General features: G+C 56.5%; 2 protein-coding genes across 21 annotated transcripts in view; both read left to right on the top strand.

Moving 5' to 3' along the window:
- Positions 1-7,070, top strand: part of DNAAF9 (dynein axonemal assembly factor 9) — a 134,402-nt gene extending 127,332 nt beyond the window's left edge. For 3 of the 4 annotated variants that reach the window (XM_045445169.1, XM_045445167.1, XM_045445170.1), the window contains 4 exons: positions 279-484; positions 1,597-1,662; positions 2,978-3,071; positions 3,624-7,070. In XM_045445169.1, the coding sequence (XP_045301125.1) occupies positions 279-484; positions 1,597-1,662; positions 2,978-3,071; positions 3,624-3,736 (479 nt within the window). In that variant the 3' untranslated portion in view covers positions 3,737-7,070. The remainder of the gene's footprint in view (positions 1-278; positions 485-1,596; positions 1,663-2,977; positions 3,072-3,623) is intronic. The other variant, XM_045445168.1, reaches the window with a different exon arrangement.
- A 6,077-nt stretch (positions 7,071-13,147) lies between these two features.
- SLC4A11 (solute carrier family 4 member 11) lies at positions 13,148-25,686 on the top strand. Of its 17 annotated transcripts, none has more exons than XM_045445128.1 (20): positions 13,148-13,435; positions 15,749-15,796; positions 18,057-18,209; positions 18,338-18,387; positions 18,674-18,905; positions 18,989-19,070; positions 19,279-19,402; positions 21,622-21,834; positions 21,921-22,014; positions 22,127-22,252; positions 22,337-22,450; positions 22,541-22,673; positions 22,944-23,017; positions 23,435-23,696; positions 23,773-23,879; positions 23,967-24,135; positions 24,227-24,400; positions 24,625-24,820; positions 24,906-25,075; positions 25,251-25,686. In XM_045445128.1, exons 2-20 carry the CDS (start codon positions 15,763-15,765, stop codon positions 25,312-25,314), a joined length of 2,571 nt encoding a protein of 856 aa, XP_045301084.1. In that variant the 5' UTR covers positions 13,148-13,435; positions 15,749-15,762; the 3' UTR covers positions 25,315-25,686. The 17 variants fall into 17 exon arrangements, with proteins under 17 accessions (XP_045301084.1, XP_045301091.1, XP_045301096.1 ...); XM_045445129.1 differs by lacking the exon at positions 13,148-13,435 and adding an exon at positions 13,706-13,888; XM_045445126.1 differs by lacking the exon at positions 13,148-13,435 and adding an exon at positions 13,963-14,145.
- Positions 25,687-27,396: the final 1,710 nt, after the last annotated feature.

Genomic DNA, 27,396 nt, shown 5'->3' with positions numbered 1-27,396 from the left:
GACACACCCTCTTCCCTTGGCTTCTCAGGGCCCTGCTGAGCCCAAAAGGGCCCTCTTGTATTCCCTTTCTGGGTTAGTGGTTTCTACCTGATTACCAAATCAGCCAAGCCAGAAACTGACATTGCTCCTCCCTCTCTCATTTCATGCTTTCTAGCTTGCCACCAATCAGTTCTCCCTCCTGCGTGTCACAGGAATCTGTCCCCAACCATCTGCATGTTACAATCTTAGTGTAGCTTTATCTTTTTGGGGCTCAGGGCCTACGTGTGTTCTCCCTGCAGACTCTGAGAGGACCATGGAGGTCTGCCACAACACTCTGGCCAATTCCTTGAGCATCGTCCCAGTTTTAGAAGGACCCTCGCCACCACCCGATTCCCGAAGCACACCTCAGGACAGCAACGGGCAGCAGGAGAGCTACCTCGTGTTCATTGGCTGCTCCCTGAAGGAAGAAAGCATCAAGGACTGGCTGCGGCAGTCAGCTAAGCAGGTGGTTTCCAAAGCCCAGGCACACCGGGCACAGATGTGAGCAGCACACCTCGGAGCTGCTCCTGGCTGTGGGGTAGAAGCCCCTTCATGACCTCCCTCCCGGTCCGCCCTTCACAGGCTCAGCCAGCACTTTCAGGGATGCTTTGTGATTGGGAGGAAGCCACCCAGGGCAGCCTCAAGGCAGACGTGGTCTTACAGCCATTTCTAATTCTACTGCCAAGGCAAACCGCAGTTGTTAGGTGGCTTAACTAGGTCCTGGGTGAAACCTGGCCATTCCATGTGGATCCTGGATCAGCCTGGCAGTCTAAACGCAAACTCAAAATGTCTTTTCTTAGCTGAACCTAATTCAAGGGCTGTCCTGTGTTCTAAGCCCAGAATCCTTTTAAATTTGGTTCTCTCTCTAGAAAAGAGAAACGACAAAGATATGCTTATAGCTATTTGCAAACCAAGACTTCAAGCACTGATAGCAGTGAGCCCAGGGCCCTGGAAACAGGTGCAAGGGAAGAGGACGCTTGCCTGTAGAGGCACACAAGCATCTTTAGCCCAGTACTGCAAAGAAAAATAAAACCCAGATGAAACCCAGTTAAAATCCTCTAATATGATGCAAGCTTTGGGTACTAGGCCTCTTAGCACAGCCTCAGGGTTTTAGCCTGAGTTAGAACCCTGGAAATAGAGTTGGCTGGGTTCTGGCTCCTTTGCAGATGCTTAGTTGGAACCTGTCTTTTATACTGAAGAATGGCTGCCTGTGGGCTGTGTCTTTCTCATATAAACTGGTGCTTGACTAGGGGACTTCATGTTGTCCCTTTGTCTGCATATATGTCACTGGTTGGGCTTAGAGTTGAGGATCTGCACAGACAGGAACGTGCCTATTTGCAAAAAGCACCGGTGTTTCCTCTGCTGCTTGCTTCCCCTGGCATACAGGGTTCTATGTTGGGAGGGTGGTCTCCTTGAGCACACAGGCAGGATATCGTGTCCAGGCCATGACCGTGCTTGTGCTTTCCCTGCTGCTGGGATCTTAGTCCCGTAACTAGCTCCCAGAGCCCTCACCCGCCATGTACTCTATCAGCTCTTTGGAGACCTGACCCCTCCCTTCCTTCCTTCATCTCTGCACAGAAGCCTCAGAGGAAAGCCCTGAAGACCAGGGGGATGCTGACCCAGCAGGAGATCAGGAACATCCATGTGAGTCCCCTAAGAGCCCAAGGGTATCCTTCTGGGCTGGCACAGCTCCATCCTTTCGGACTCCCTGAGTGAGGAGCCTATTTGTAGGGCATGCTGGATGTTGTGCTTCTCTCAGACCACAGAGGGAAGCTGGGCACAGAGAAACCTCAGCCCATCCAGCCTTGTAGCCTGAAAGAGGAAGAGGGTACCAGGTGACCTCTGATGTGACCTGGGCATGAGATTGAGAAGCAGTGCCTGTAGGAGGAAGGGATGACAGGGAGCCCTGTTTTGTCACACTGTTGAATCGGCCACAGAAGTCCTTTTCTCCTCCCATCCCTCCATGCTAGATAAACCACAGTTAAAATAACAAGGGCCCAGAAAAAACTGTCTAGATCCAGAAGCTACTGATAGGCAGATGGCGGAATCCTGGGACCAGCACGAGAGGCTCTTTGATGAACCCCCCAACCTGTAAGCTGACCCCCAGCCTGTGCCCCAGTTCCCACCTCCACTGAGGAGGGGCTTGGGGACAAAGGCTAAAAGGGACACAGAATCCAGGCCCCATAACAGGCTGTGTCGCTGTTCCCTGTAATGAGTGGGTGGGAGAGAATCTGGGACCTCAGGAGCCCTTGCTTTGGACTTGAAGAGGCCCGTTCATTTCCAGCCCCTGTTCTTGGCAACCCTGGGTGCTTCTGAAGAAGACACCCAGAAGGCAGTCCTTATAGTATTTGTTCCCCCAGAAGCAGACCTTGAACATGGATTTGAGTGCAGGTAGCTTATTCTGGAAGTGCTTCTTAGGAGTCACTAGCAGTAGGAAAGTAAGGGGGAGAAAGAAGGGGAGACAGCTAGGGGTGCCTGGGTGGCTTAGTTGGTTAAGCATCTGACTCTTGGTTTCGGCTCAGGTCATGAGCTCATGGTTCGTGAGTTCGAGCCCTGCATCAGGTCCATCCACACTGACCATCTGGGGCCTGCTTGGGATTTTCTCTCTGCCCATCCCCTACTCACATTCTCTCTCAAAATAAGTAAATAAAACTTAAAAAAAAAAGGGGGGGGGGGGAAACAGCTAAAAAGACTGTATTATCAAACCAGTGCCACTGAGGACAAATGGAGTTTAATCCCATGAGGGGCTCCTAGAGTTCCTCCTTGAGAGCTGGGGAACCTTCATCAGTCACTATTTGAGGACTGCTGAGGGGAAGTGTTAATTCCCTGACATGTCTAGCCTTCCGTGGGGCAGAGTAGGCTCTCTTGCTGGGGAAATAGGCATGTTTATTTGTTTCTAATGAATAAGAAATGATACAAAGTGGTCAAATAATTTTAACAGGACTCTTGTTTCCTACAGGTGAAACGCCACCTGGACCCCCTGCCTGCAGGCTACTTTTACAATGGCACTCAGTTTGTCAACTTCTTTGGTGACAAGACTGATTTTCACCCACGTATCCTGAGAATCAGGGGCAGTAACTTTGGGGGCATGTGAAAGCCTGATTGTAAAGAGGGTGTGTGTTAGAGCCAACACAGCCAAGCCCCTAGAGCAAGCTGGGTTCTGGGAACACACAGCAAGCCACAGAGGCAGACTTTTCATTGTGGCCTTTTAACATCATTAAAATTAATTTCTCCTTCATTCAGTGATTGCTGATGCAACTGTGGGTTGTAGTTTAAATGTAACTGTGGTGACATCCTGACTTCTGTGGTCATCAGGGGTCCTAAGTTACAAGTTGGAGACTAGACGTGATTACAGTAGTTAATCTGTGAGAAGGCAGACAGGAGTCCTCATGAAAGCTGAAGGGCTCAGCTCTAGGACTGTGCCAACCCCAGTCCCTTCTCTGTAGCTGTGGTGCTGCCAATATAAAAGAGTCACGTACCCTTTGTGTGAGCTGGACGCTCATTACGTCAGTGTCCCCCACCTCACCTGCCCACAGATCCCTCTGAGCTGGGACAGGCTCCCTTATCCTCCAGTATCAGGGCTCTCTTCCTTAATGAAATGCCAGTCATGGACCAGTTCATGAATGACTACGTGGAAGAAGCCAACCGGGAAATCGAGAAGTATAACCGGGAGCTGGAGCAGCAGGAGTATCACGACCTCTTTGAGCAGAGGCCCTAGGGGAAGGCTGTGCCGTGCATCCTGCAGAACGTCCACCCTGGAGGTGGATGTTTAGAAATGGGGTTACTTAACCTCAGCTCTCCCAGAGGCCCCTCCCTAAAGGGGCTGTCTTTGTTCTCCTTGGCCTTTGTGTGCTGGCTTGAGTGCATGTTGTCTTTATTCTCTATACAGCGCTGAAGAGCATCACCTGCACCACTAATGGGGGGGAGGGGGGTACTCGTGGAGCAAGAGCCGATAGGGACTGCCCTGCCCTGTGTGTGGGGCTGGCAGTGCAAAACCTCTGGGTCTTTGGTAACAGTATCTCCTATGGGCTGCTGAGACACTGTGACAGTGGGGAGAAGCATTTGGGTTACACAAAGGAGCTGTTGGGATGCAGAAGGAACCCTGGCTGCCCAAACTATGGCCATGCCTGGGGGCCAAGCCACCACAGGCCTCACACACTGCCCCAGGAGAGCCTGTCCCCAGTGGAGTGCCTGCCTTTCTGTTTAGGCCACTTGCATTGAAGGAGCTGGCCCTGTTGGCCCTGGGCCCAGTCCTGGGGGGAGCAGCCCAAGCTCTGCTCAAGCTCAGCCCACTGAGCCAGCAGCTTGGGCTGAGATCAACAGTCTGTTCTAAGATAAGGGGATGTCCCTTACAGACTAAACTGAGGGGAAAGGCATGTTGCTTTCCAGAAGCATGTGGCTTTTGAATTCGCAAGCAGTTTCCCTGGAGGTCGGTGCTCAGCTCCCCTCGTGGTCTCCCTCTACTTGGCCTCATTCGGGGGCAAGAGCAAACCTGCTGCTTCAGCCTCCCTGCTGATGCTTTGCCTCACTTTTGAGGAGAGCATCCTGCATGCAACTGCTTTGTCTTAGCCCCAGAGCTATGATCATTTATGGGGCATCCCCGAAGGGGGCTCACTCTCCAGACCTAGCCCTCTCCTCGGCCATGCCAGGGAAGGCCTGGTTTTCAGCCACAAACTTCAGGAAACTTATGTCCCCAAGCATTGTTGCTGGCCCTGGACTTGCTTGGTTCCTGAGGACCAGGAGTTTCAAAGAGTTCCAATATCCAACTTAGAATTTCTTCCGGTGGCTTTGTTTTCAGCTGGACCACAAAGCAGAGGGGTATTACAAATGCATCCCATGCCTAACTTCCAGAATTAGTATGTGGGAGGGGGGCGGTCACAGGCACTGATGTTTGGGTGATGTCTTTTAGGACTTCAGCGCCTCAGCTGCCTAGATTGTAAATGCTTTCTGAATTTCACATTTTTTTTTTTTTTTTTGCATGCCTTAGGAAGAAGCACATAGACGAAACCAGCAAAGTTTCCAGTAATGTATAGGGGTTTTTGATAAAGGCCCCTGGCCCAGAGGAGAGACAGAGAAAGGATGGAGCACATGTGGTCTGTGTGCCTGATCACTCAGAGGCTTCCATGCAAGTAGCAAAGCAAGTGTTAAGGGCTTGTCAGTAAAATGTACTTGTATTAGAAAAAAAATAATCTGAAGCCAAATGAACAAAACTCCAAATACCACTGAATAAGAACTCTTGCATGAAGAAAGCCTTCTGAAAAGGCCTGTGTGCTCCAGTCCCAGCTCCCAAAGCTGGTGGTGACAAGGGCCCAGATGTGGAGCCCAAGTCAGGGAGCACCTCACTTCTGGTTGGCCAGAGGCTGGGGTCCACAATGGACCTGCCTCTGCTTCAGAATCAATAACATAGATCTTAAGTGCAATTGATGAAATAAGCAATGAGTTACTGTAGCTTCTTTTAGCTCTACCGAGCTCTTTTTAAAAACTCAAACTTGAGCAGCCTTAGAAAAGGGAGAGGTGGGGTGGGTGGGTGGGGTGGGGGAACCATAGGCCATTTACTCCAGGTGGGTTGCTGTGAATTTATAAATGAAAGCTCTAGATTGAGGAGCTCGAGCCATTTCCTGGCTGCTGCACAAAAGAGTTTTTAAAGAGGGCTCGGAGCCCGCCCATAAAAGCGGGTCTTCCCACTGCGTGGGGCTGTAGTACTACGTGGTGGTCTTGGTTTCTGACCATTGTCCACAGAAATGCTCTCTCACCAACTCGCCCCACTGTCCCAATCCCTCTGCTGTTAGAGGGAAAACTGTGATTACCTCAACTTGAATATGAAACTGTGATTGAAAAAAGTCAAAACGTTAAGAAGTTCCAAAGCCAAAAAGGCAGAACTGGCTGAGGCCTCTGTTGACACTCCTCAGCCTGCTAGGGGGTGTGAAGGGGCACACTGGCGAAAGGGCATTCCTTGCGGCACACTCGCTGTGCCCTGGCAAAGAGGCACACTAGCTGTGTGAGCTCTTCGAGGACTGAGGCAGGGGGGATGCCTCCTCCCCCACACTGCCCCTTCTGGAACCTGCCAGGCGACTCTGGGTTCTGACTGTGAAGTTGAATATCCACTTGATTGCTCCAGGCAGAGGGACAGGGTCTTAGGCTTTCTCCAGAGGAAGGGCCATGACACTGTGTTGTAGATTTTGGCCTCAGGAGTGGATGCCAGGAACCCAGCGGGGACATCAGAAGTAGTAGGTTTCTTAGGGGCAGGCAGAAGTCCTCCAGGGGCTTACATGCTTTTTGCCAACTTTCCTATTAGCAGCTTCAGTTTTATACCACCCAGAGTGAGTGTGATAATGTTGAAGTCGCTGAAGTTATAGGTTATTTTACGTTTTGATGTGGGATTTTTCCTTTTTTTGATTGGAAGGAGGCAGAAATTGGAGAAAAGGGATCACCCTAGGAAGGGGCTGCTGGCAAGGAGTCCAGGTGGCCCTGTCCGAGCCCTGGGGGCTCTCTGACCTGAGGCCAAGACACGTGGCCCCGCAGGTCACAAGAAAAAGTTCCCTCCTAAATTCTATTAGGATTTTGGAGAATTTTTGCACAGTAATAAGCTCTGGGTTGCTCTTTGGGCTTCTCAAAAGGGAAAAGTTAACTCAAAGATTGTAAACTATTAAGTATTCCAGCGTGTTGCTGGCCTCGTTGGATAGTTGTACCTCAAAAAGTAGGTGAGAAAAGGCTTCCTCATTGTCCCAGGTTGTCGAATACTAATGACAGAAGAGCTCACTTACGTGCCAAAATTCACTTTTATACTAGTTTTCCAGTGCTTTAATATTTGTAACTTAAATTTTAAAACTCATATTTACAGACACTACTGTAACTTCAGTGAAACTGAATTGTGTGATTGAAGCTTTTTGCTTATAGTATTTATTACACTACTTAATTCAGTAAATATATAAAAGTAGCCTTCAATTTATTTTTATATTATTTTACATGTTTTTACCTGCAGTCGTGTATGTGAATTTACCTTGGTAACTGAGACGTCATGCTAAGGACCAATAAACTCACTGAACAAGCAAGACCTGGCGCAGTTGGTTGTCACTGTGGCCTCAGCCCCAAGGTTGAGAAGGCCTGGCCCCTGGGACAAGGCGGGGGATTCTCTTGGGGCCTCTTGGGGAAGTGCTTTGTGGGGGCAGCTGGGGAGGAGCCCTTGGGGTGCACACTCCCATCCCCAGATCCCAGAGGGCCCACAGAGAGTAAGGTTCATGAGGATACCACCCTGCGTGGGGATGGGCACTCTCAGGACTCCCAGGACCCAGAGAGAGGCTCGAGGAAGCCAGTTGTGGGCACAGGGGTTCCCCAGGACCCCAGAGAAAAGCCATCCTGTCCCCACCCTCACCCTCATGTGGCCCAGGAGAAGCCACATCCACCAGTAACCTCTCACTCGTCCCGGATGGCGGGGCTCGGGTGTGGGTTCGCGACCCTACACCCCGCCTCAGCCTGGGTGCTTTACAAAGCTTGTTGGCCATCTAACCATGACCAAAACTCCATGAGTGGCCCTCGGTCCTACTTTACAAATGGGAACCACCGAGAGACGCCCAAGGAGCAGAGCCTGTGCCCTGGCTCCCAGTCCATCCGAGATGCCTCTCCGGCACTGCCCCACAGAGCAGGCCTGGGAGCTGCACGCTCCAAGGGAGAAGCCACCCAAAGGCTCACATCTCTGGTGGAACAGTCACCAGTGCCCCTTTCCACGTGTGGCAGGGTTTTGGGCTGGGGGCGGGCCTGGCTGGCGTAGGGCTGCTGTCATTTCAGGGCAGGAGGTCGTTGCTGAGGTGCCATGCTTCCATGGAGACCCTGCCTTCTGTCCCCTTCTCAAGGAAGGAGCCTCCGGACAAGGGAAGTGCTCTGCTGGGAAGATGGAGAGCTGACCCAAGGGGGAGGAGGCAGCCTCCCTCAGATGGTGGGGAAGATGGTCTTGGGTTTGGAGGTCCTGTGTGCTCAATTAGGTACAAACCAAAGCAAAAGTGCATGTGAGGGGCCCAAAGAATTGGGGATGAGGGGGCAGCAGTACCACCTTCCTCACAACCCCTCCCCCCAGAGTCTCATGCCACCCCCTCCTGCAGGGCCACGTGACGGAGCTCCTGTGCTTTCAATTCCCAGGAAACCATCAGGATTTGGAGATTACCCTCCACAGTTGTCAGGGAGATGGGGGAGACAGGATATATCAAAGGGCTTCTGGGTGGGATGATCTTTGAGAGCCAGAAGGTCTTAGAGGCCAGGAAACCTAGGGCCAGGAAGGGGGCCTGTCCCCACCTGGAGTGCACAGTAGGGCAGTCGGTCTACCAAAAGCTGAGAGCAGGCTTGACAGAGCAGAAGCCTCAGAATTAGAGAATTCTGGCCCATAGGTGGGAAAGGGACTTGGAGTAGAGGGTTTCAGATAGGGCTGCTGCACAGAGCTCTCTCAGAAGCACAGAGAAATAACCAGGTATTCATTTCTATCATACAATCTAGGAAAGTGATGCCCCAGGGAAACCTGACTATATGCCCCGCTTGTAGCCCGTGATGGAAAGGGAATGGCTTGGTTGCTGTAAGAAGAGTCTAGGGTGGTACCAGCTTCAAGTTGGACCTAGGCACTCAGATGTCATCAGAGCCCTCTCTCCGCAATTGGTGGCCTTCCTCTCCCCGGGTGGTAAGCGTCCTTTATGCCACCAGCAGCCCCAGGACCCCAAAGGGAAGACCCAGCCTCCTCCAGAAGCAGCACCAAAGTCTGGGGTCACATTCCCATCTCTGAACCAGTCACAACGATCAGGAATATTCTGACCGGCTTGGCCAAGGGTCACTGCGCACTTCCAAAGGCCCCCCATATCAGACCCACTGGGGATCTCGGTCCCCCAGAATAGGGCCTGCTCCCTTAGACCACCATGGTCTAGGCCGTTTCTGAGCTTTTCTGTTAAAATCAGATATATATTTGATTTTTTAAATTTTGCTTTATGATAATCTTTTCTGTTACAAGAGATAGCAAGCACAAAGTTGTTCTGTTGTGGAGATAGTGACTTTTAACCAAGGGAAAACCATGTTTTTAATTGAAAACATCCTATGCAGTAGGACCATTTTGCCCTGCAGACTGAGAGAAAAGGCCACCATTTTTTGGCTCTCTAGTGCCTCAGCGCGCCGGTATTCTGGGACTCAGGGACACCAGTATTCTGTGGGAGCCTGTTTTGAGAATCTTTTTTCCCCCCTAAATAAGAGAGATGGTGTAGACTGTAGTGTAGGGGTGGACAGCTGCTCCATATTGCTGGAGATGAGAAGAGGACTAACTGGAGAATGATTTTGAAGGAATAATTGACAAGGCAAAATGACTATTTAGACAAGAGCAAAGGGGTGACCTCCAGGTAGAAGTGGAAAAAAACCAAAGTGGAAAAAAACCTAATGTGAAACAATTCCAAAAACTTTGTTGTTTCATTATCCAAAAATTTGGAGAAAAATAAATTCATCCACAAATTATTCCTGCTCTTTCCAGGCTTTGGTTAAAAAAAAAAAAGAAAGAAAAAAATCAGTGTCAATAAATTTTATGTCACACTAATAAATGACTATGAATCTGTTTTTTTTAAATGCTAATCAAATGTGAGTATCCATTTTATCCTACAATTACTCCTGCTTTTACCATACCCTTGAAGAAGTTTAATTTTTTTTCCTCACATGGGCTTCAGATTTTTAAGAAACTTTACATATTTACTCAGAAGTTTCATGCCTGGATGAATGTACAAATAATAGCAAAATAAGGACAACAGGAAGAGGAAAGATGATTTGATAACCAAACCTTCATGGAATTTTCTAGCTAAAAAAAACTCCATTTCAATCTCTAGATTCTGACTGTGAGTTGACGGGAGGGGAGGAGGGCACAAAGAAATGTTCCCCTAAGGGGAGCAGGTCATTGTTGGCCCTCCACAGGGCTTCTTGCCCTCCTGCCTCCCCTCAGAGGAGCCTAGATCTTTCAGCACGGATAAATAGAACTGGGAGAGGGCTCAATGCTGTGTTCGTTGGGCACCAAAAGCTCTTCCTCACACCCACCTGTGGGGCTTGGACACGTGCCCCAGGAGAGGAGGGTCAGTGGAGGCCATGTTCCCTCCCCCAGGCCACCAGCATCACCAGAGGGATAATGTGGGAACAGCATCTCCCCTCCCAGGACCATGAGGGACTGTACAGCTGTAACCAGAGAAGGGCTGTGAGGGGCTGGGAAGGCTGGTCAAAGCAGCAGGAGCCCCAAAAGGCTTGTAAAACCCCAGGTGTCTCGAGGGAAGCCTGACAACTGCAAGGTGTGTGAAGCCACACTTGCCAGGAGTCCAAGGAAGGGGAAGGCAGAGGGATGGGACAGGGCAGACCAGAAGCTGAAATTAAAGGACTCGGTGCCGACTGAGGAGTTTGGGGCGAGAGGAAGGGAGTCTGGGGAAATCAGGGGTATCCGGCTGGGTCCCCATTAGGTGCAGCTGGAAAACCAGAGTGGGAGTGGAGGACGGAGGGCTTCCCTGGCTCGTAAGCCTCTGGAAACTATATGTGGAGACATCAGTCATGTCAGCTTTATTGAACCCTACTACACTGGGTGCTGTGCTGGTGAAGGACACACAGACTTGCTCTTAGGGAGCTAAGGCCATGCTGCAGTTAGGGGGCATGGGGGTCTGTGAGGAAAAGACGGGAACTGCTAGAGGCCGTGTGAGCAGGGAAGGGCGCCCTGAGAGCTGAAGGATGGAATGAGCAGTTCAAGGCAGCAGACACACCTTCCTGGCACCCAGACTATCAGGGCCTCGGGTGGAGGCTGGTATTGGAGGAACAGCTGGCAGCCACTGTGGCTGGAGCAGCACTCCCCCGGGAGCAGGAGGCACAGGATGAGGTGGGGAATAGGGGCCAGGTTGTATAGCACCCTCTACCCCACACCCCTACCTCCCTAGGCCACAGCAGGAGATTACCGTATTTATTCGTTTGTTTTTCGAAAAACCACGAGAAGCCACTGTTGGTGGAGAATGGATGGGGGTGGGGGCAAGTCAGAAGGCTAGAGGATGGACCAGGCTGGAGGTAAACCCAACAAAATTTGCGCATGGATTGGGTGTGGATGCACTGGGGCGACTCCCAGGTCCAGAGCAGCCAGGTGGATGGTGGACTTGGAAGTTCCGTTTAGCCTGGATTTCCTCAGAATTGCCTATCAGCCATCCAGGTTGGGGGGAAGGGGTAGGTAAGTTGTGACCTGTTGAAGTCAGGAACACAATGACAGGAGTCATGAAATCTGTGGCTGGTAGAGAGCCCCAGGGAGAGATCCAAAGATCCAGGCAGGCCCACGCTGAGAACTGGGTCAGAGGAGGAGGAGGAGGAGGAAAAAGGAGGGATGGATGATGCTGGGCACTGCTGGGGGCGGGGGACAGGCAGGGGAGCTGAGGAGGTTTGAGTGCAGGGGTGAGGACAAAAGACAGACATATCACGGGGTTGAAGAGAAGTAGGGAGAGGGTGTGGAGACAGAGCAGCAGAGATCCCTCTGGAGATTGGATGGTACCTGGAGGAGGAAGTTCAAGGGAGTGGCTTTGTTTTTATTTTGTGTTTTTATTTTTTAAAGATTTTATGTTTAAGTAATCTGTCCACCCAACTTAGGACTCAAACTCAAAACCTCAAGATCAAGAGTTGCGTGCTCCACCGACTGAGACAAACAGGCACCCCTATTTTGTGTTTTTAAATGAGATACTATAGAGTTACTTCTCCAGATTCTAAAATCTTAAGGCCTTATAGGCTTATGGGGGAAATGGAGTTGAAAGCCTTTGGAAAGCCATTAAGTGCCTTGTAGAACCCAGTGTTCACATCCACAGCCCAGTAAAGTCTGAGACCCCAAGGGAGAGAATCAGAGGAAATGTGTATGCCCATGTTTGGATCCCTAGCTGCCTGCCTGTGTTAAGGACCCGACGGGGCACAGGCTGGGAGACCTGCGGCACCTGTGTTTGCCCTCAGCCTCTGATGCACAGAGGGCAGGTGATGGGGGGGAGGGTTAAAGTAAACAGCTTCTCATGCTGGGGTATGGGGGGGGCTCTGGGGGGGTCTGGGGCCTCTCTCCAGGGCAATCAGAGGAACAGAACCTGCAGGGGCAGAGGGCAGGAAGCAGGGAAGGGCTCAGTGGCAGTTTCTCTGAGAGTCAGGTCCATCCACCCCTGAGGGAGGCCTTGGCTGTGGGCTCCTGCTTCATCAGTGAGCCAAGTGGTGAGGTCCCAGATCCAGGAGGAGGTTGCCCCTCCAATCCAGGGTGGCTTCCTGGAAGGTGGGTTGGAAGGTCTGGGTGTTTGGGACCTGTTGCTGACACAGGGAGACAGATGCAGAAGCCTAAGCATTCCCAGACAGGGGCCAAAATGGGTGGCTTTTCAGGGGTCCAACCCTGGCACCCACCCACCCCATCCAGCCTTAATCTCTGGGCAGTCAGCCTATCTGTCCTTCAGCTCCTCCTCAACCTCCATTCTCCACCTGTAGGACTCTGGAAGTCGGTAAAATAGGCTGAGGGTCTAGCTAAAGAAGATCCCATGGGTGGAGTGCAGGGGTTCCCCAGGAATACCCTGTGTCTATCCTCCCAGGCCCTGCTCAGCCCCACAGAAAACATGCAGCCAGCCCCCAGCCAGTCCTGAGTCTGGTAGATTTCCGCGTCTCCTCTGGTAGTAAGGAGCAGGGTGCTCAGAGCCCTCCCGACTCCGGGGCCATTCATGTGCAGAGGAATGCCCCCATGGCTTCCCTCCCAATGCACACTGTCTTGTTGGGAGGGGAAACCGGCCGCCCGGCTTACCCGGTCTGTGACATGGGCTCCCCCAAGGCACCAGGAGCCCTTGGGGGCTTCAGAGCAACCCCTCCGCAGAGGTGGGCTCACACTCTGCTTGCCCGGCCCCCTCTCTTCCATGCCTGGGGGACCGTGGCTGAGGACTCATTTCCAGCAGGAGGCTGGGCGGGGGTTGGGGCGGGGGGGGGGGGGGGCGTCGCTGCTAGTCCTCGGGTTGGCAGCCGCAGTGTGAAGAGATGGGGTAAACACTGTGGTGGGGAGAGTTCCTGAGTCAAAGTGGGGCGCAAAGGCTGCAGAATCGTTTGCTGAGAAGCCACCGAGGATCAAGCCAGGGATTCATCGTATGGGCTGGATTTGCCTAACCTGTGGCAGCGCACGCGGGCCTGCCCGCGCGCAACACCGCCTCCCTACACAAACACACGCGCTCGCGCGCGCACACACACACACTCACACACACTCGACTCTCAGAAGACCAGGCGCTGGCGGATGTACGTCCCCAGGTCGGGCTCCCTCCTGTTCGGGAAGGAAAACCGGACGGCAGGGCCACCTCGAGTAATGGAAGAATAGAAGCCACGAGTCAAGACCTTGACCCAAGAGACCGCTGGGGATGCAACGAGGCCAGAAGAGGAACCGCGAGGCGCGCAGAAAGTAAATCCGACGCCGCCGAACCGGGAGCGCCGCTGGCCCTTGCGGACTAGGGCGTAGCCCAGGGAACGCGCGCCCGCCCTTCTAGTTAGTCAGGGTGCGCTTCCTGGAGGAGGAGAAGGAGGGTTTATCGCTCGAGCGACCGGGATGAATGGAGGGGGCGGGGCAGCTGGCGGGCTGGGCCCCGACGAGGCCCCCTGCCGAGGGTGGGGCGGGGGCCGGCAGCGTGCATAAAGCCGACTGTGGAGAAGCCCTCCCACGACCCGCCACAGAGGCACAACACCTTGGGTCCCTGGGCCCGTCGAGCTTCTTCCCAGAAACTTCCCAGCCCCGCCCAGCTCCTAATCCGGCAACGCCTGGGAGGGCACGCGGGCTCGAGGAAGCCCGATCTACACGTTCTGGCTGAGTTGCCCCGGGCTCCCGGGAACAGCCTGCTGGGGACTGGCAGGAGCGCGGGTGAGGGCGCGGAGCGGGCGGACGGGACCCCGCCCAGGGCGGCACCAGGGCGGGGCGTGGAGCGGCATTAGGACCCAGACGCGGCGCGGGGGTGTGTCGCCAGCTCCCGCCGCTGGCCCGCCCGAAATGCCAAATTCGGGGTCCCGGAGATCCCGGGTGAGGAGTCCGGGCGTGCGCGCGTGTGTGCAGCCGTCCGGCGGCCTACCGCCGGGCCATGGCCGCGGCCACCCGGCGCCTGTTCCATCTCCAGCCATGCGGTGGGTGCCTGAGCCGGCGGAGCCGGCGGGCGCGGCAGGGGCGCGGCGGGAGGGCCGTTCGGTCTCCGCCGCGAAGGGCTGCTAGGAAGGGACGCGGAGCCGTCGGAGCACCGGGGAGAACGCGGATGCCGCCGGCTTGCACAGACCCCGGGCCACGGTGGGCGAGGGGGTCGTGGAGGCTTCCCAGCCCTGGGGGGTCAGGTGTGAGTTCGGCCCGAGGGGGAGTGGGAGCCCGAGCCCGAGCCCGGGGGATTACGCGGGTGGTGGAGGGAGGCCCAGGGGGCCTCGTGGACACTGCGCGCTTGATTTAATGCTCTATTGCAGGCTTGAAATTCTTAGTCTTTGAACCAGTGGAGGGGTGGGGGCGTGGAAGCGGTTGGGACGGAACTGTGGAGTCCCTAGCACCCCGAGCGCGGGCCTCTTCCCAGCGGGCACGCTGCCACCTCTGGTTACGTTCTGCCAGGGACACCTTCTCGCCCCCGGCGCTGCGGAGAAGCCTGCCCATTCTGGGGGATCCGGGGGCCTCCGACTGTCCCCTGTGAGACCACAGCACTCTTTACGTCGCGGCTCTGATACCTGAGGGCCAGCCTGGGGCTTGTAGGACTATTTACCTGCACTTGGGGCTCCCGGTATGGGAGTAAGGTGTGCACCACCCCCACCCTTCCAAACCCTCGTCACCCTCGTCCTCTGGCCATCCCTGCGGCCTCGGATGCTAGCTTTACTGCCCCAGCCCCTCCCTTCTGGATGCAGACCCGGCTCCCGTCCCGCGCGGCCGTCCGCATCCTGCCCGCCCCCACCCCCCCCCCCCCGGCCCCCAGGGTCTCCGAGTCTGGAAGCGCTTTCCTCTCATGCACGCGGCCCCTCCTGTCGCTTCCTTCCTCGCACAGAGCGGCACAAACAGCCGGGACCATCCGGGGCCCTGTGCAGTGAGCGCGCGCAGAGCCCCCTTCCCCCGCGCAACCCCCCGCCCCGCGCCTTCTCCTTGGAGGACCAACGGCTCCGCCTCCCAGGAGGGCCGGGACGTGGGGGGCACAGGGGAGGAGGCCGTTGCCATGTCGCCCCCCGGTGACCCCAGGCGTGTGCGGTTGGGGGCGACTGCACGTGTGATGGGTGTTGATGGCCCCTGGGTGCGAAGAAAGAGTAGGAGGCGCCGCGATGTGCCGCCAGGAAGGCCCCCGCCCAGGTGCTGGGCTTGGCTGCGAAACAGCGCAAGCGGGAGGCCAGGGAGGCCGGCTACTACAAGGAGGGTGGAGGGACGGGCCCCCTCCCAACAGTCCCGGCGGCCTGTGCTGAGTAGCAAAAGCAGTGAATCCTGCGAGGGTACTGTTAAACTCCTAGAGGAAACATGCTGAGAACATTTCCCCTTTCCCACCTGGGCAGACCCTAGCAGATTGGCTGAAGAATAACAGGCTTGGCTTCCTCTTAAGGGGCTCCTACCTACTACTACCCCCTACACTTTTTGTCCCCAGGTTGGCTTGGGTTGGGTACCTGGGAAGGGGTAAGGAGTCAGCAGAGTTGGTGTGGGGAGGGGAGCAGTTGGACACGGGACACTGTCCAGGGCTCGTTCGTGTAGCTGGTAACAATTCTTGGGTTTCCTTTGCAGAGTCCTCTTCCGAAATGTCCCAGAATGGATTCGTTGAGGATGTAGTAGGTGAGTACATCTGTGTGTGTGTGTGTGGGGGGGGGGGGGGTCTAAGAGAGCTCCTTGGTCAAAAGTCACAAGAGACCTAGTTCCTCCACTGGGGCACCCATGGCATTGATCACCCATCTGTGGCCCTCTGTTGGTGCTGGATGCTTTTAGATCCTCTCCTCCGGGAGATCGTGGTAAGGTGGAGGGGGCAGCTAACACTGCCTCGGACACTGACAGGGCTCTCTGGTGGTCTCGTGGATCTGGGAAGGCAGGCGGTTCCCCCTCTTGGGCTATGTAGATGAGCGCCCTTGGTTCCCTGTTGGAATGCTCTGGTTAGGCCATGTTGTATCTGCCCACATCCCTCAGTCCCCGCCCAGTTCTGTGAGGCAAGGGCTGCCATTGTCCCTCTAACGAAATGTAACCTAACCTTTCTGGGCTTCAGCTTTGCTGCTTCCTTCAGACCAGCTCTCCCGCTCTCCACGTCTCTGGGCTCTCCTGTGCCCAGACCTGGGGGGCTGGCCTGGCCATCAGAGGGTTGTTCAGTGGGACAGTGCTTGGATAGGGTGGAGTGATGATACCCAGGTACCCAGGGTCCCCAGGGCATGGTGATTGCATGTGCCAGGCTGTTGGTAGGCAGGTTAGGTGTGTGGCTCAGCTTATAGGTGGGGACATGGCCTCCTAGGAGTGTCTCAGGGACTGGGTAGTATCAGCTGGGCAGGTCCTAGGTAGAACCCAGAGTAGGGGAGAAGGGGACAGCATGATGATGCAGTGGCCAGAAATAATGGGTGCTGATGGGGGTGACAGAAGGGAGATTAGGGCAGGTTGGGGCTGGGGAGCCGGGTAGTCTAAGCAAAACAGGCCCGGGACTGGGGAGGAAGGAGTTTTTCATGGACGTGAACTCCATAACAAAGGAGGGAAGGACAATTTTTGACTCTGGGCTCTGAGTACAGTGTAGACCTAGAGCTAGGGGGCCCTCCTAGGGAAGGCCTAGCACCTCCTGCCCAAAAGGGCCCAGGCTGAGCACAGGACACTGGGGGGAACGGGGCCTGGGATGTGCAGAGGAAACCGATGGGCTAGAGTGGAAGTGAGTCAGGGTGAGTCACTGCCTGGCAGGTGTAGGCGTGCTGCTGACCCTTCCCCGTCCCAGCACAGGTGTTTGTCAGGCATTGGTGGGGTCTGGGCTACAAGAGCCCCTTTTCTGGAGCACTCGCACGTGGTGAACCACAGGGGAACAGGGCAGTCAGGAAGGGGTGCCGGCAGGGACCTAGGAGGACTTGCCAAAAGAGGAGGCTTCCTCTGAGCCTTGAAGAAGGCCCTCTGGGGAGGGGAGCCCTCTGCTCTTAGGACAGGCGCCGGCATGCCTGGGGCGTTGTCCAACTGGCCTCAGGAGTGAGATCAGAAGTGGGGGGTAGGACCGGGCCTGAGGGACCAGGGGTCAGGGCAGGGGTAGCAGAGCTGGCCCCAACTGTCATCCCAGAGGTCTTGAGGAGCAAGAGTGGAACACTCGCGTGTCACCAGGAAGCGGGTGTGGGCTGTGAGCAGTTGTAGGCACTAAGACCAGGCTCTGCACTGGGAGTCCCAAGGTGCCACGACACCCCTGTTGCCCTCCATTGGGTCTCTCCTGGGGGGGGTCCCCTTCTCTGTCAGTCCCTGACTGTATCTCTGGCTCCCCTGCTTCCTGGACCTTGTCTGGTGTCTGGACCGGGTCTCTCAGCCTTGATGCTTCGACCCACATGCCCTCCCCGAAAGAAGCGCCCTAAAACCCTGTGCCAGTAAGGTGGGGAGGGGGCTGGCTGCCGCAGCAGTTCCGGCTTCCCTTGGGTCCCCCCTAGAGAGCCAGACAGGTCTAGGTCCTGTAATCTGGGGGTTCTGGGAGGGCAGGGGCCAGTCTTGCCTGCATCGTTGCACCAGGTGCCTGGCCCAGAGCTTGCGAAATGACCATACTTTTCTCTAGCTGAAGGATGCACGTGGGTCAGAGCAGTGCAGGGCCCTGGTTCCCCGCAGCTGAAGAATGTTGGAGAAAGCAGTTGGGTCGGGCCGCCAGCTGGCTGCCATACTTTGATTGGGGCTGGGCGGGGACTAGATAGTCTGCCTCCTGGGCCTACAGGAGGCCTCCCTCAGCGTTCACGGAGAGTGCACCAAGTGGGACAGCCTAGGGGCCCCTGCTCCTCGTGTCCCACCAAGTGGGACAGCCTAGGGGCCCCCTCCCTCTGGCGTGTGTAGCACTGACTGCCGGGTCCTCTCTGGGGGGGGTCTCTCTCGGTGGTGGTTGGGCCTCTAGGCTACCTCAAGTGTGACATGGACGATGCCTCGGAAACCCGTGAGGAGAACCTGGGGGATGAGGCCTTCGACACGGTCACCTCCTCCATTGTGTCTGGCGAGAGCATCCGTTTTTTTGTCAACGTCAACCTGGAGGTGCAGCCCGCCCAGGCTGGTATGGGGGTCGTAGCAGGGCCAGGCTGGGGGAGGGCAGGGCACCGGGGACCGGGCAGACACGGCCGCGCTCCGCCAAGAGTCCCGAGGAAGCGGGGCGGCCCCCTGAGCCCTCCCGCTTTCCTCTAGCCGAGAGTGAGTCGCCGGGCGGCTGCGGGCTCCTACACACCTCCCGCAAGGTGAGTGGCCCGTCTGCAGGACAGGGGACACTTGGTCCTGGGCCACTGATCAAAGGGGGGGTGGGGTGGGGGGAGGTGGCTGCTCCCCGTCACACTCAACAGGGGTCTCACACCGGCCCTCGGCCTGGCTGCGGGGGCCCGCCGTGCCGGGCTGTCCCTCTTGGAAGGGGTATTGGTCTTGGTGGGCAGGGGCAGCCAGGGGACCAGCACAGAGGAGAGGGCCCAGGGGGCGACGGCGGATCGCACTCACGGGCCTCCGTGGTTCTGTGCGTGGGGGTCCCCACAGTACCTGAAGTTAAAGAACTTTGAGGAAGAGGTACGTGCACACCGGGACCTCGACGGCTTCCTGGCACGGGCCAGCATCATCCTGAACGAGACGGCTACCTCGCTGGATGATGTGCTGCGGGCCATGCTGTCCCGCTTAGCCCACGACCCCCACAACACCGAGCCCGACTGCAATTTGCGCCTGTTCATGGCCATGCTCTTCACGGATGCCGGGGCTCCCATGGAGGGTAAAGGTGAGGCCCAGCTGCCCGACTGGGCAGGGGCGGTCAGGGAGGCGGGCTGGCAGACCCTCTTACCCCTTTCACTCCGGCCTCAGCCCACCTGCTGTCAGACACCATCCAAGGGGTCACTGCCACGGCCACAGGGGTGCAATACCAGCAGTCCTGGATCTGCATCATGTGAGTTGCCAGGACACCACAGCGGGCCTCCCCGCGGCTCAGCCTGACCCCCCCGGGTCTGAGGGCAGAGGGTGTGGGCACTCTGTCCCGTTTGGTCTCTTTCTCTCCCTAAGAGAGGTCACTGGGGGGGTCAGAGTTAGGGGTTCCAGGAGCCCGGCTCCCAAGGTGACAACCAACTGTGTGCTGCGTGCCCTCCCCACCCCGGCAGCTGTACCTCCAAGGCCCTGCAGAAGCGGCACGTGTGCATCAGCCGGCTGGTTCGCCCACAGAACTGGGGGGAGAACTCGTGTGAGGTGCGATTCGTCATCCTGGTGCTGGCCCCGCCCAAGATGGTGAGTAGGGGGTCTCGCGGTGGCTCCTGGGAAGGAAGGCTCCAGGTTACCTGGCCCTCTTCTTGGAGGCGTCTCTTCCATGTGCCGGAGAACCCCACAGTCCGGGGCTCATGCTCACACTGTCCGTCACATCCGCCCTACTGAGTTTCTCTGAAGCGTCCTTGCTGGGTCCTCGTCAAGCCCTAATTTCCCCCAGACGTTGCCCGGGAAGTTGTATTTCCTTCTTGACTGAAAAGAGATACTTGTTAAAATGCGTATCCCTCAAATACGGGAGCTTGTCGTTGGCCTCCCCCCACCCCAGTCCTTTCAGTTGGTCGCTTTTGTGATTTGCTGGCCAAGGATCCCTGCTTCTGCCTGGGCTATACACCCCCCTGGTCAGGGGCACCTTGCTTTTGTGGGAGCTGAGGCTGATATAGTTCGAGGAGTCTTTTTTCAAGGAAAATGATTTTTTAATGTTTATTTATTTATTTTGAGAGACAGCGAGCGAGCGTGCACAGGGGAGGGGTGAAGAGAGAGAGAATCCCAAGTAGGCTCCACACTGTCGGCATGGAGCCCAACGTGGGGCTCGATTTCAGTAATCTCAACATCATGACCTGAGCCGAAATCAAGAGTCAGACGCTTAACTGAGCCACCCAGGAGTCCCTCAAGGAAAAAGATTTCAAAATCATAAATAGAAAACGGCTAAGGCTGCTGCCCAGGACTGAGAAGGGCCTTCATGCTTCAACTTCGTCTAGCTTCTTGATGATTCTGCCCTTGCCTCTATTACAGACTCAAGTTTGGCATGGCCCTCCTCCGTAGGCTTTCTGTAGGGAAAGCGGGTGCCCCCCAGCAATTTCACAGACGTGCTGTGAGCCTCCCCGAATGCTACTCTGCTGGTGAGAGGGAAAGAGAATTTAGGGAAGTAGGCATCTCATGGGTCAGAGAGGGCAACAGCTGGCCAGGTGGCCAGAGCAGTGGAAGAGACAGTATCCCCAGGGCTGAGCGGCTAGACTGGTGCCTCGTGACAGGCCAACCAGCCCGACGCCTGGCTCCTCCCCGGGAGAACGAGACTGTTCTAAAGCTAACGGGAGCAGAGTGTGGGCTGGTCGGCCCTGGGACTACTGCTTTGGGGCAGCCTGAAGGGGCAGATACTGCTCTCAGGGGACAGGTTGCCATGGTAGAGGCTGGACCCTAAGTTCATGGACAAAGTTGAGTTTAGTCAGGAAAGGGGAAGGCTTGACAGGCCTGGAGCCCCTCTGAAAATCAAATAAACCAGAGGCACCTGGGTGGCTCAGTTGGTTAAGTGTCCAACTCTTGATGTCAGCTCAGGTGTCAATCTCAAGGTTGGGAGTTCAAGCCACACATTGGGCTCTGCGCTGGGCATCGAACCTACATACATACGTACGTACATAGATACCTGCAGACTGTACAAATACCACTAGTGAAACGGAGCTGGGTGAATGTTCTTCTCCATCGCTGTGATTTCATCATCCATGATTATACAGATTTGTGTTCCTTGGGACAATACCACTACCTCAGTTTATAAGAACTCATGAGGTTTTTGTTTTTAATTTTTTTAATGTTTATTTATTTTTGAGAGACAGAGCATGAGCAGGGGAGAGGTAGAGAGAGAGAGGGAGACACAGAGTCCGAAGCAGGCTCCAGGCTCTGAGCTGTCAGCACAGAGCCCGACGCGGGGCTCGAACTCACAAGCCGTGAAATCATGCCCTTAGCCAAAGTCGGACGCTTAACCGACCGAGCCGCCCAGGCGCCCCATAACTCATGAGTTGTTTTTTTTTTTAATGTTTTTATTTATTTTTGAAGGAGAGAGAGAGACAGAGCATGAGCGGGGGAGAGGTAGAGAGTGAGAGGGAGACACAGAATCCGAAGCAGGCTCCAGGCTCTGAGCTGTCAGCACAGAAACCGACGTGGGGCTCGAACTCACAAACCGTGAGATCATGACCTGAGCCGAAGTCGGACGCTTAACCGACCGAGCTGCCCATGCGCCCCACTCATGAGTTTTTTAAGGAAGTTCTGAGACTGCCTGTGGTTCTAGTGATCTGCTGACCTGGTGGGAATCATGGTCGAGTCCACTAACACTTGACCTTTGGGGGACAAAACTTGCTGCCAGCTCACAGTGGGGGGCACTTGCCACATGCTTCGGGCTGTCAGTGATGGGCAGGGCAGGGTGCCCCCCACTCTCGAGCTGCAGATGTGATTCTCCTGTCCTCTGCCCCCAGAAAAGCACCAAGACTGCAGCTGAGGTGGGGCGCACATTCGCCACCATGTTCTTGGACATCACCTTCCGCCAGAAGCTCCTGAACACCCGCACGGAGGAAGAATTCAAGGAGGCTCTGGTGCATCAGAGACAGCTGCTCACCATGGAGAGGCAGCGTTCATCCATCGGGACAAAGGGTTACATGAACTCCATCAGCATACACAAATCCCCACAGGTACAGGGGAGAGGAGGGCGTGGGCGAGTGGCCTGTGGCATGGGCCATGGGCCTCAGGGCTGACGGACATCTGTCCTCTTGCCCAGCCCCCGAAGCACAAGGACTTTCTCCCTATGGGGAAGGGCATCCGGGAGGACATTGCCCGCAGATTCCCTGTGTACCCACTGGACTTCACTGACGGTAGGTGGCCCTGTCGTCCCCCCGAGAGCTCAGCCTACGGCTTAGGTCCCAGGACGACACATGTGCCTGTCTTGCATCCCCCAACACACTTTCTGTCCTGTCCCATTCCCAGGCATTATCGGCAAAAATAAGGCTGTGGGCAAATACATCACCACCACCCTGTTCCTCTACTTTGCCTGCCTCCTGCCTACCATCGCTTTTGGGTCCCTCAACGATGAGAACACGAACGGGGCCATTGGTGAGGGGCTGGAGGCCGGTGAGGGTGTGGCGGGGGGCCAAGCACTGCGGCACCTGCCTGACCTCCCCTTCCCCCACTTCTCAGATGTGCAGAAAACCATAGCAGGGCAGAGCATTGGAGGCCTCTTGTACGCACTCTTCTCTGGGCAGCCGCTGGTGGTACTGCTGACCACTGCGCCCCTGGCCCTCTACATCCAAGGTGCAGTGGCCCTTCCGGTGGGAAGGTGGTTCCCACGGTCCCTGGCCCCAGCCTGGCCCTGACCTCCCACCCCTGCCCTGCTGCCTGCAGTAATTTCTGGCATCTGTGACGACTACGATCTGGACTTCAACACCTTCTACGCGTGGACGGGCCTGTGGAACAGTTTCTTTCTCGCGCTTTATTCCCTCTTCAACCTCAGCCTGCTCATGAGTCTCTTCAAGAGGTGACAGAGCCTTCCCCGAGCTGCTGGGACCCTCAAGCAGGAGGGCGACCAAGGCCGGGGAGCTTGGTCAGCCTCCATGCTGGCCTCTGAGGTCCTGTAGCTCTGCAGTGGATGGGGTGCCCCCACCATATCACTGCCCCAGGAGAGAAGCATGCGACCCTGGTCTCCATGGCAGGAGGATGGGGGGCTGTGCAGAGGCTCAGGGAAGCCTACCCTGTGGCCCCCTGACAACTCACCCCCATTCGCTGAGGCATTATCACGCCCTGGCAGGTCAACAGAAGAGATCATTGCCCTGTTCATTTCCATCACGTTCATGCTGGATGCTGTCAAGGGCATGGTTAAAAGTGAGTGTCTAGCTGGTGGCTACCTGCTGCAGGGGGAGCTCAGTTGAGTAGGGGAACTGTGGGCTGTGACCAGGGCAGCCAAGCAGCCTGCAAGCTGAGGCTACTGCCACAGTCCAGGGTGCTCTGGAGACCTGTGACTAGCAGAGAGCAGCAGCCCCATGTAATGGAGGGTGACCGGGCTGCCTCAGGCAGGATCAGAGGCGCTGGGCCATGTGTGAGCCACTGTCAGAGATGGGGGTGGGGGGTGGACAGGCAGGTCAAGGGGGTCCTGGCTGACAGAGAAAGGCAGCCCCCTCCCTTCCCCCCTGCCCCCAGAAGCCTTTTCTCCCCTCAGGGCCCCCTCCGCCCCACATCCAGGAGGAAGCTGGGCCTCAGTCTCCCAGAGCCCCGATGGCTGAGGCCTGCTGGCCTGTATAGTCTTCCAGAAGTACTACTATGACAACTTTGGGAACCACCATGAAGACAACACTTCTATGGTGAGCCTGCTGGGCCTCGGCACCAGCCTCAACACCAGCCTCCACACCGCCCTCAACACCAGCCTCCTGGCGAGCCCCCTGGAGTTGACCTCCGTAAGCGGCCCTGGTACTGAGCACCCGGGCCGGGAGACTGCTGTACTGAGCCTCCTGATCATGCTGGGCACGCTGTGGCTGAGCTACACCCTCTACCAGTTCAAGAAGAGGTGAGGGGGGCCTCGGGGTGAGGGGAAGGAGGCACCGGCCCCCAGGCCGCGCTCATACACCCACCTGCGTCCCCAGCCCCTACCTGCACCCCTACATGAGGGAGATCCTGTCAGACTGTGCCTTGCCCATCTCGGTGCTCACCTTCTCCCTCATCTGCTCCTACGGCTTCCGGGAAATTAAAAGTGAGTTGGGCTCAGGCAGGGGCCGCGGTGGGGTGGGCTTGCTCCTCGGGGCTGCAGGCTTGAGCAGGAGCCTGTACCCTGCTGCAGTGAGCCAGTTCCGCTACAACCCCAGCAAGAGCCTGTTTGAGGTAGCCGAGATGCACTCCCTGTCCCTGGGCGCCGTCACCAGTGCCATGGGCCTGGGCTTCCTGCTCTCCTTGCTCTTCTTCATTGAGCAGAACCTGGTGGCTGCCTTGGCTAATGCCCCAGAGAACAGGTTTGCGGGGCTGGGTGGGGAGGGGCGAGTGCGTGCCCGGCCCTCCGAGGGGCCACGGGTGTCCCGCCACACGTGCCCCTGTCCGCTGCAGGCTGGTGAAGGGCACCGCCTACCACTGGGACCTCCTGCTCATCGCCATCATCAACAGTGGGCTGTCTCTGTTTGGGCTGCCCTGGATCCATGCCGCCTACCCCCACTCCCCACTGCACGTGCGGGCATTGGCCATGGTGGAGGAGCGTGTGGAGAACGGGCACATTTACGAGACGTGAGTGTGAGAGTGGTCCCTGGAGGCCGGAGGCAAGTCATGTGGACCCTGAGGTGGGGGTAACCCTGGGCCACCTGTGACCTAGGAAGGGATACGGCTCAGGAGACTAGGGCCCCAGAAGTGAAAGGGCCCAGGGCCCCACGTGTGACCTGAGGCGGGGGTGGGGGGGCGGCATGCCCCGCACACCAGGGCCGGAGGTGATCTGGCGCTCTGGGACCGCACAGGATCGTGAATGTGAAGGAGACACGGCTGACTACGCTGGGTGCCAGCATCCTGGTGGGCTTCTCCCTCCTGCTGCTGCCCTTCCCCCTGCAGTGGATCCCCAAGCCGGTGCTCTACAGCCTCTTCCTCTACATCGCGCTCACCTCCATTGACGGCAACCAGCTCTTTGAGCGCGTGGCCCTGCTGCTCAAGGACCAGGTGAGTGTCCGGCCTGGAGAATGAGGGGTGGGGGAGGGAGGTCCAGTTCCAGACCTGCCCACACCTGGCCCCTGCCGCCCCGCAGACCTCGTACCCGCCCACCCACTACATCCGGAGGGTGCCCCAGCGGAAGATCCACTACTTCACAGGCCTGCAGGTCATGCAGCTGCTGCTGCTCTGTGCCTTTGGCATGAGCAACCTGCCCTACATGAAGATGATCTTCCCCCTCATCATGATCGTCATGATCCCCATCCGGTACGGGACGGCGGGCAGAGGCAGCAGAGACCCCACTGGGTGGGAGACAATGGGTTAGGGTGGGCGGTGGGCCACAGGGGCCCAGCCTGGCCCCGTGGGGGGTTGCGGGGAGTAGCCTCCGCCTTCTCCTCTCTGACCCAGTGCTCATCTTGCGGTCTGTTCGTTGTCCCCGCAGCTACAACCTGCTGCCCCGAATCATTGAAGCCAAGTACCTGGACGTCATGGATGCTGAACACTGAGGCCCTGGCCGTGTCCCATTCACCTGTCCCTTTGGCTCTTCCCAGGCTGACTGTAGCCATGTGGGGAGAGGTACGGGTGTCTTTTGGGGTGTTCCTGTGTGCTGCACTCCCTCCCAGCTGTCCCAACAGGCCTAGGACATCTGGGCATCAAGGTTGGGGGGGGTTCCGTGGCGTGTGCCCATCCCTGTCCCCATTAGCCTTTCGCTTGGGTCAGTAACACTGCTCAGGACAACTTCTGCCCAGAGTGGAACTAAAGCCGGATTTTCTTTTGATAAAAGAGTCAGATGTCTGAAAGAGAAACCATTTCCTTGATTGTATAAGGAATTTGCTGTGTGCACATTAGAGAATAAAGCTCCCGTTTCTACGCTTCCATCTCTGTTGTCCCACCCTGCCCTGGCCTCAGAAGGCCACCTGAGAATAAAAGAACGTGAAGGGAAGGTGGAATGAAAAGGACCGGTGTTTGTGGAGCGCCGTCTGTGGACTGTCCCCTCCGACCCCGCACAGTGGATGCTGGTCCAACAGGGAAATGCGGAAAGATCCAGGCCTTGGTGCTGCTGTGTTGCCAGGAAACTGCAGGGGAAGTATTCTGGGAACAGCCTGTGCGAGGGCCCTGAGGAGGGCCCTCGGGGCCAGTGAAGGGCCATGGCTGGTGGAGAGAGCAGGGCTGATGGCCATGAGCCTGGGTTCCCAGAGGCAGCTGCAGAGCAGCCCAACAGATTGAAAAACAGGCGCACGTAGGTCAGAGCTGCAGTTGCAACGTGTCCCCTCTGCTGAGTGGGTACAGATTTTATACGTTGGGGGGTAGGGGTATGGGGGGGGGGGCAGGGGCTGCACTTTGCACCAGGGCCCTGAGAGTGGGGATGAACTGAAGTGGGAAGAATCCAAATGGCAGGATGCAGGGATTGGTTTGCCGGAGGGGAGAAGGTGCCGTGTTTCTGGTTTGGTCATTTGGTGGTTGGCCAGAGTCCGTGGCGGGAGCAGGGAATACAGATCTGAGACTCTGGCCATATCGGGGGCACCGGCAGTGGTAGAGCACCTGGCTCACGGACCCCATCACACACCTTACAGGACTTTGGCTTGACAAATACACCACAGACCAAGGGAGACATCTGCTACCTCTAATAACTAGATATGCTAAGAATTTCTGCAAACCAACAAAAAAAGACCATGACTCCCAACCCCCAATAGAAAAGAGGAAAACCTGTGGTGGGGGGCATCCAAACGGTAACAGGCGGCGAGAATGCCCTTGGGTACCTGAGAAATGCAACCCGACGGTGAGATGGTATCTTCCACTTGTAACTGGCAACAATGACCCTGCCCTGGCTGGATGGATGGCAGAGCGGGAGAGGTGTATCCCCTGGCTCGCTGACTGGAGGAATGGGGACCGGGCACAATCAAGACCCGTCTTCCAACTGCGCGACTGCTCCTGGGCAGGTGGCGTGGGTCCGAACACTCACGGCGCTGTGTGCGGGGATGGGTAGCTCAAGGTTAACAAAGGGGGATGGTGTCCTGTGGACCCAGGACATCACTTTAAGAGTTGGCTGCCCTGCCCTAAGCCCCAGGTCCCCACTCCATCCATGTGGCTCATGATCCTTTGGGGCCCCCTCCCCAGGGGCCTAGGTGTCCCCTGCAGGTAGGGCCTTATCCAGAATCACCAGGCCAGGAGCAGACAGGTCCCCAGTACCCCATGCCTGAGCCCAGTCAGACGTCACTCACTACCAAGGAGACAACTAGAGAAGGCTGGGTCTGGCCCTGGCACTTCCTGGGGAGATAAGCCAGCTGAGCCTCACAGGCAAGTGGGGAGCAAAGGAATGCTGTTCTGTCCTCACCCACACACAATGATGCAGTTTCAGGGAGGAAACAACAGTTAAACTCAGGCCCTGGGCCATGCTGCCAGGACTGAGGAACAGTGACTGGAAGTGACATTCTCCAGAGCTGCCTGTGAGCACAGAAATAAGCCCGGGAGGGACTCCCAGCATTATGTTCTCCCCTCCCCCATTGCACACAACAGGCTTTTCTGAATATCCTCAGGGTGGGCACCTCCTCCTTATCAGAGAAACCTGCAGGGAAGGAAAGGGAGCC

This window comes from Leopardus geoffroyi, chromosome A3 (genome assembly GCF_018350155.1).
Source record: "Leopardus geoffroyi isolate Oge1 chromosome A3, O.geoffroyi_Oge1_pat1.0, whole genome shotgun sequence".
Lineage (NCBI taxonomy): Eukaryota > Metazoa > Chordata > Mammalia > Carnivora > Felidae > Leopardus > Leopardus geoffroyi.
The sequence above is the reverse complement of the archived record's forward strand: the minus strand, read 5'-3'. Positions and strand labels throughout refer to the sequence as shown.

What these genes read in the sequence shown, in the direction of transcription:
- SLC4A11 (XM_045445124.1), top strand. Translation starts at nt 15,262, where the DNA reads ATGGCCCCTGGGTGCGAAGAAAGAGTAGGAGGCGCCGCGATGTGCCGC. An exon ending in TGCTGGCCCCGCCCAAGATG is followed by an intron (nt 19,403 to 21,621) that starts GTGAGTAGGGGG and finishes CTCTGCCCCCAG; the next exon opens with AAAAGCACCAAGACTGCAGC. An exon ending in CGGCTTCCGGGAAATTAAAA is followed by an intron (nt 23,880 to 23,966) that starts GTGAGTTGGGCT and finishes ACCCTGCTGCAG; the next exon opens with TGAGCCAGTTCCGCTACAAC.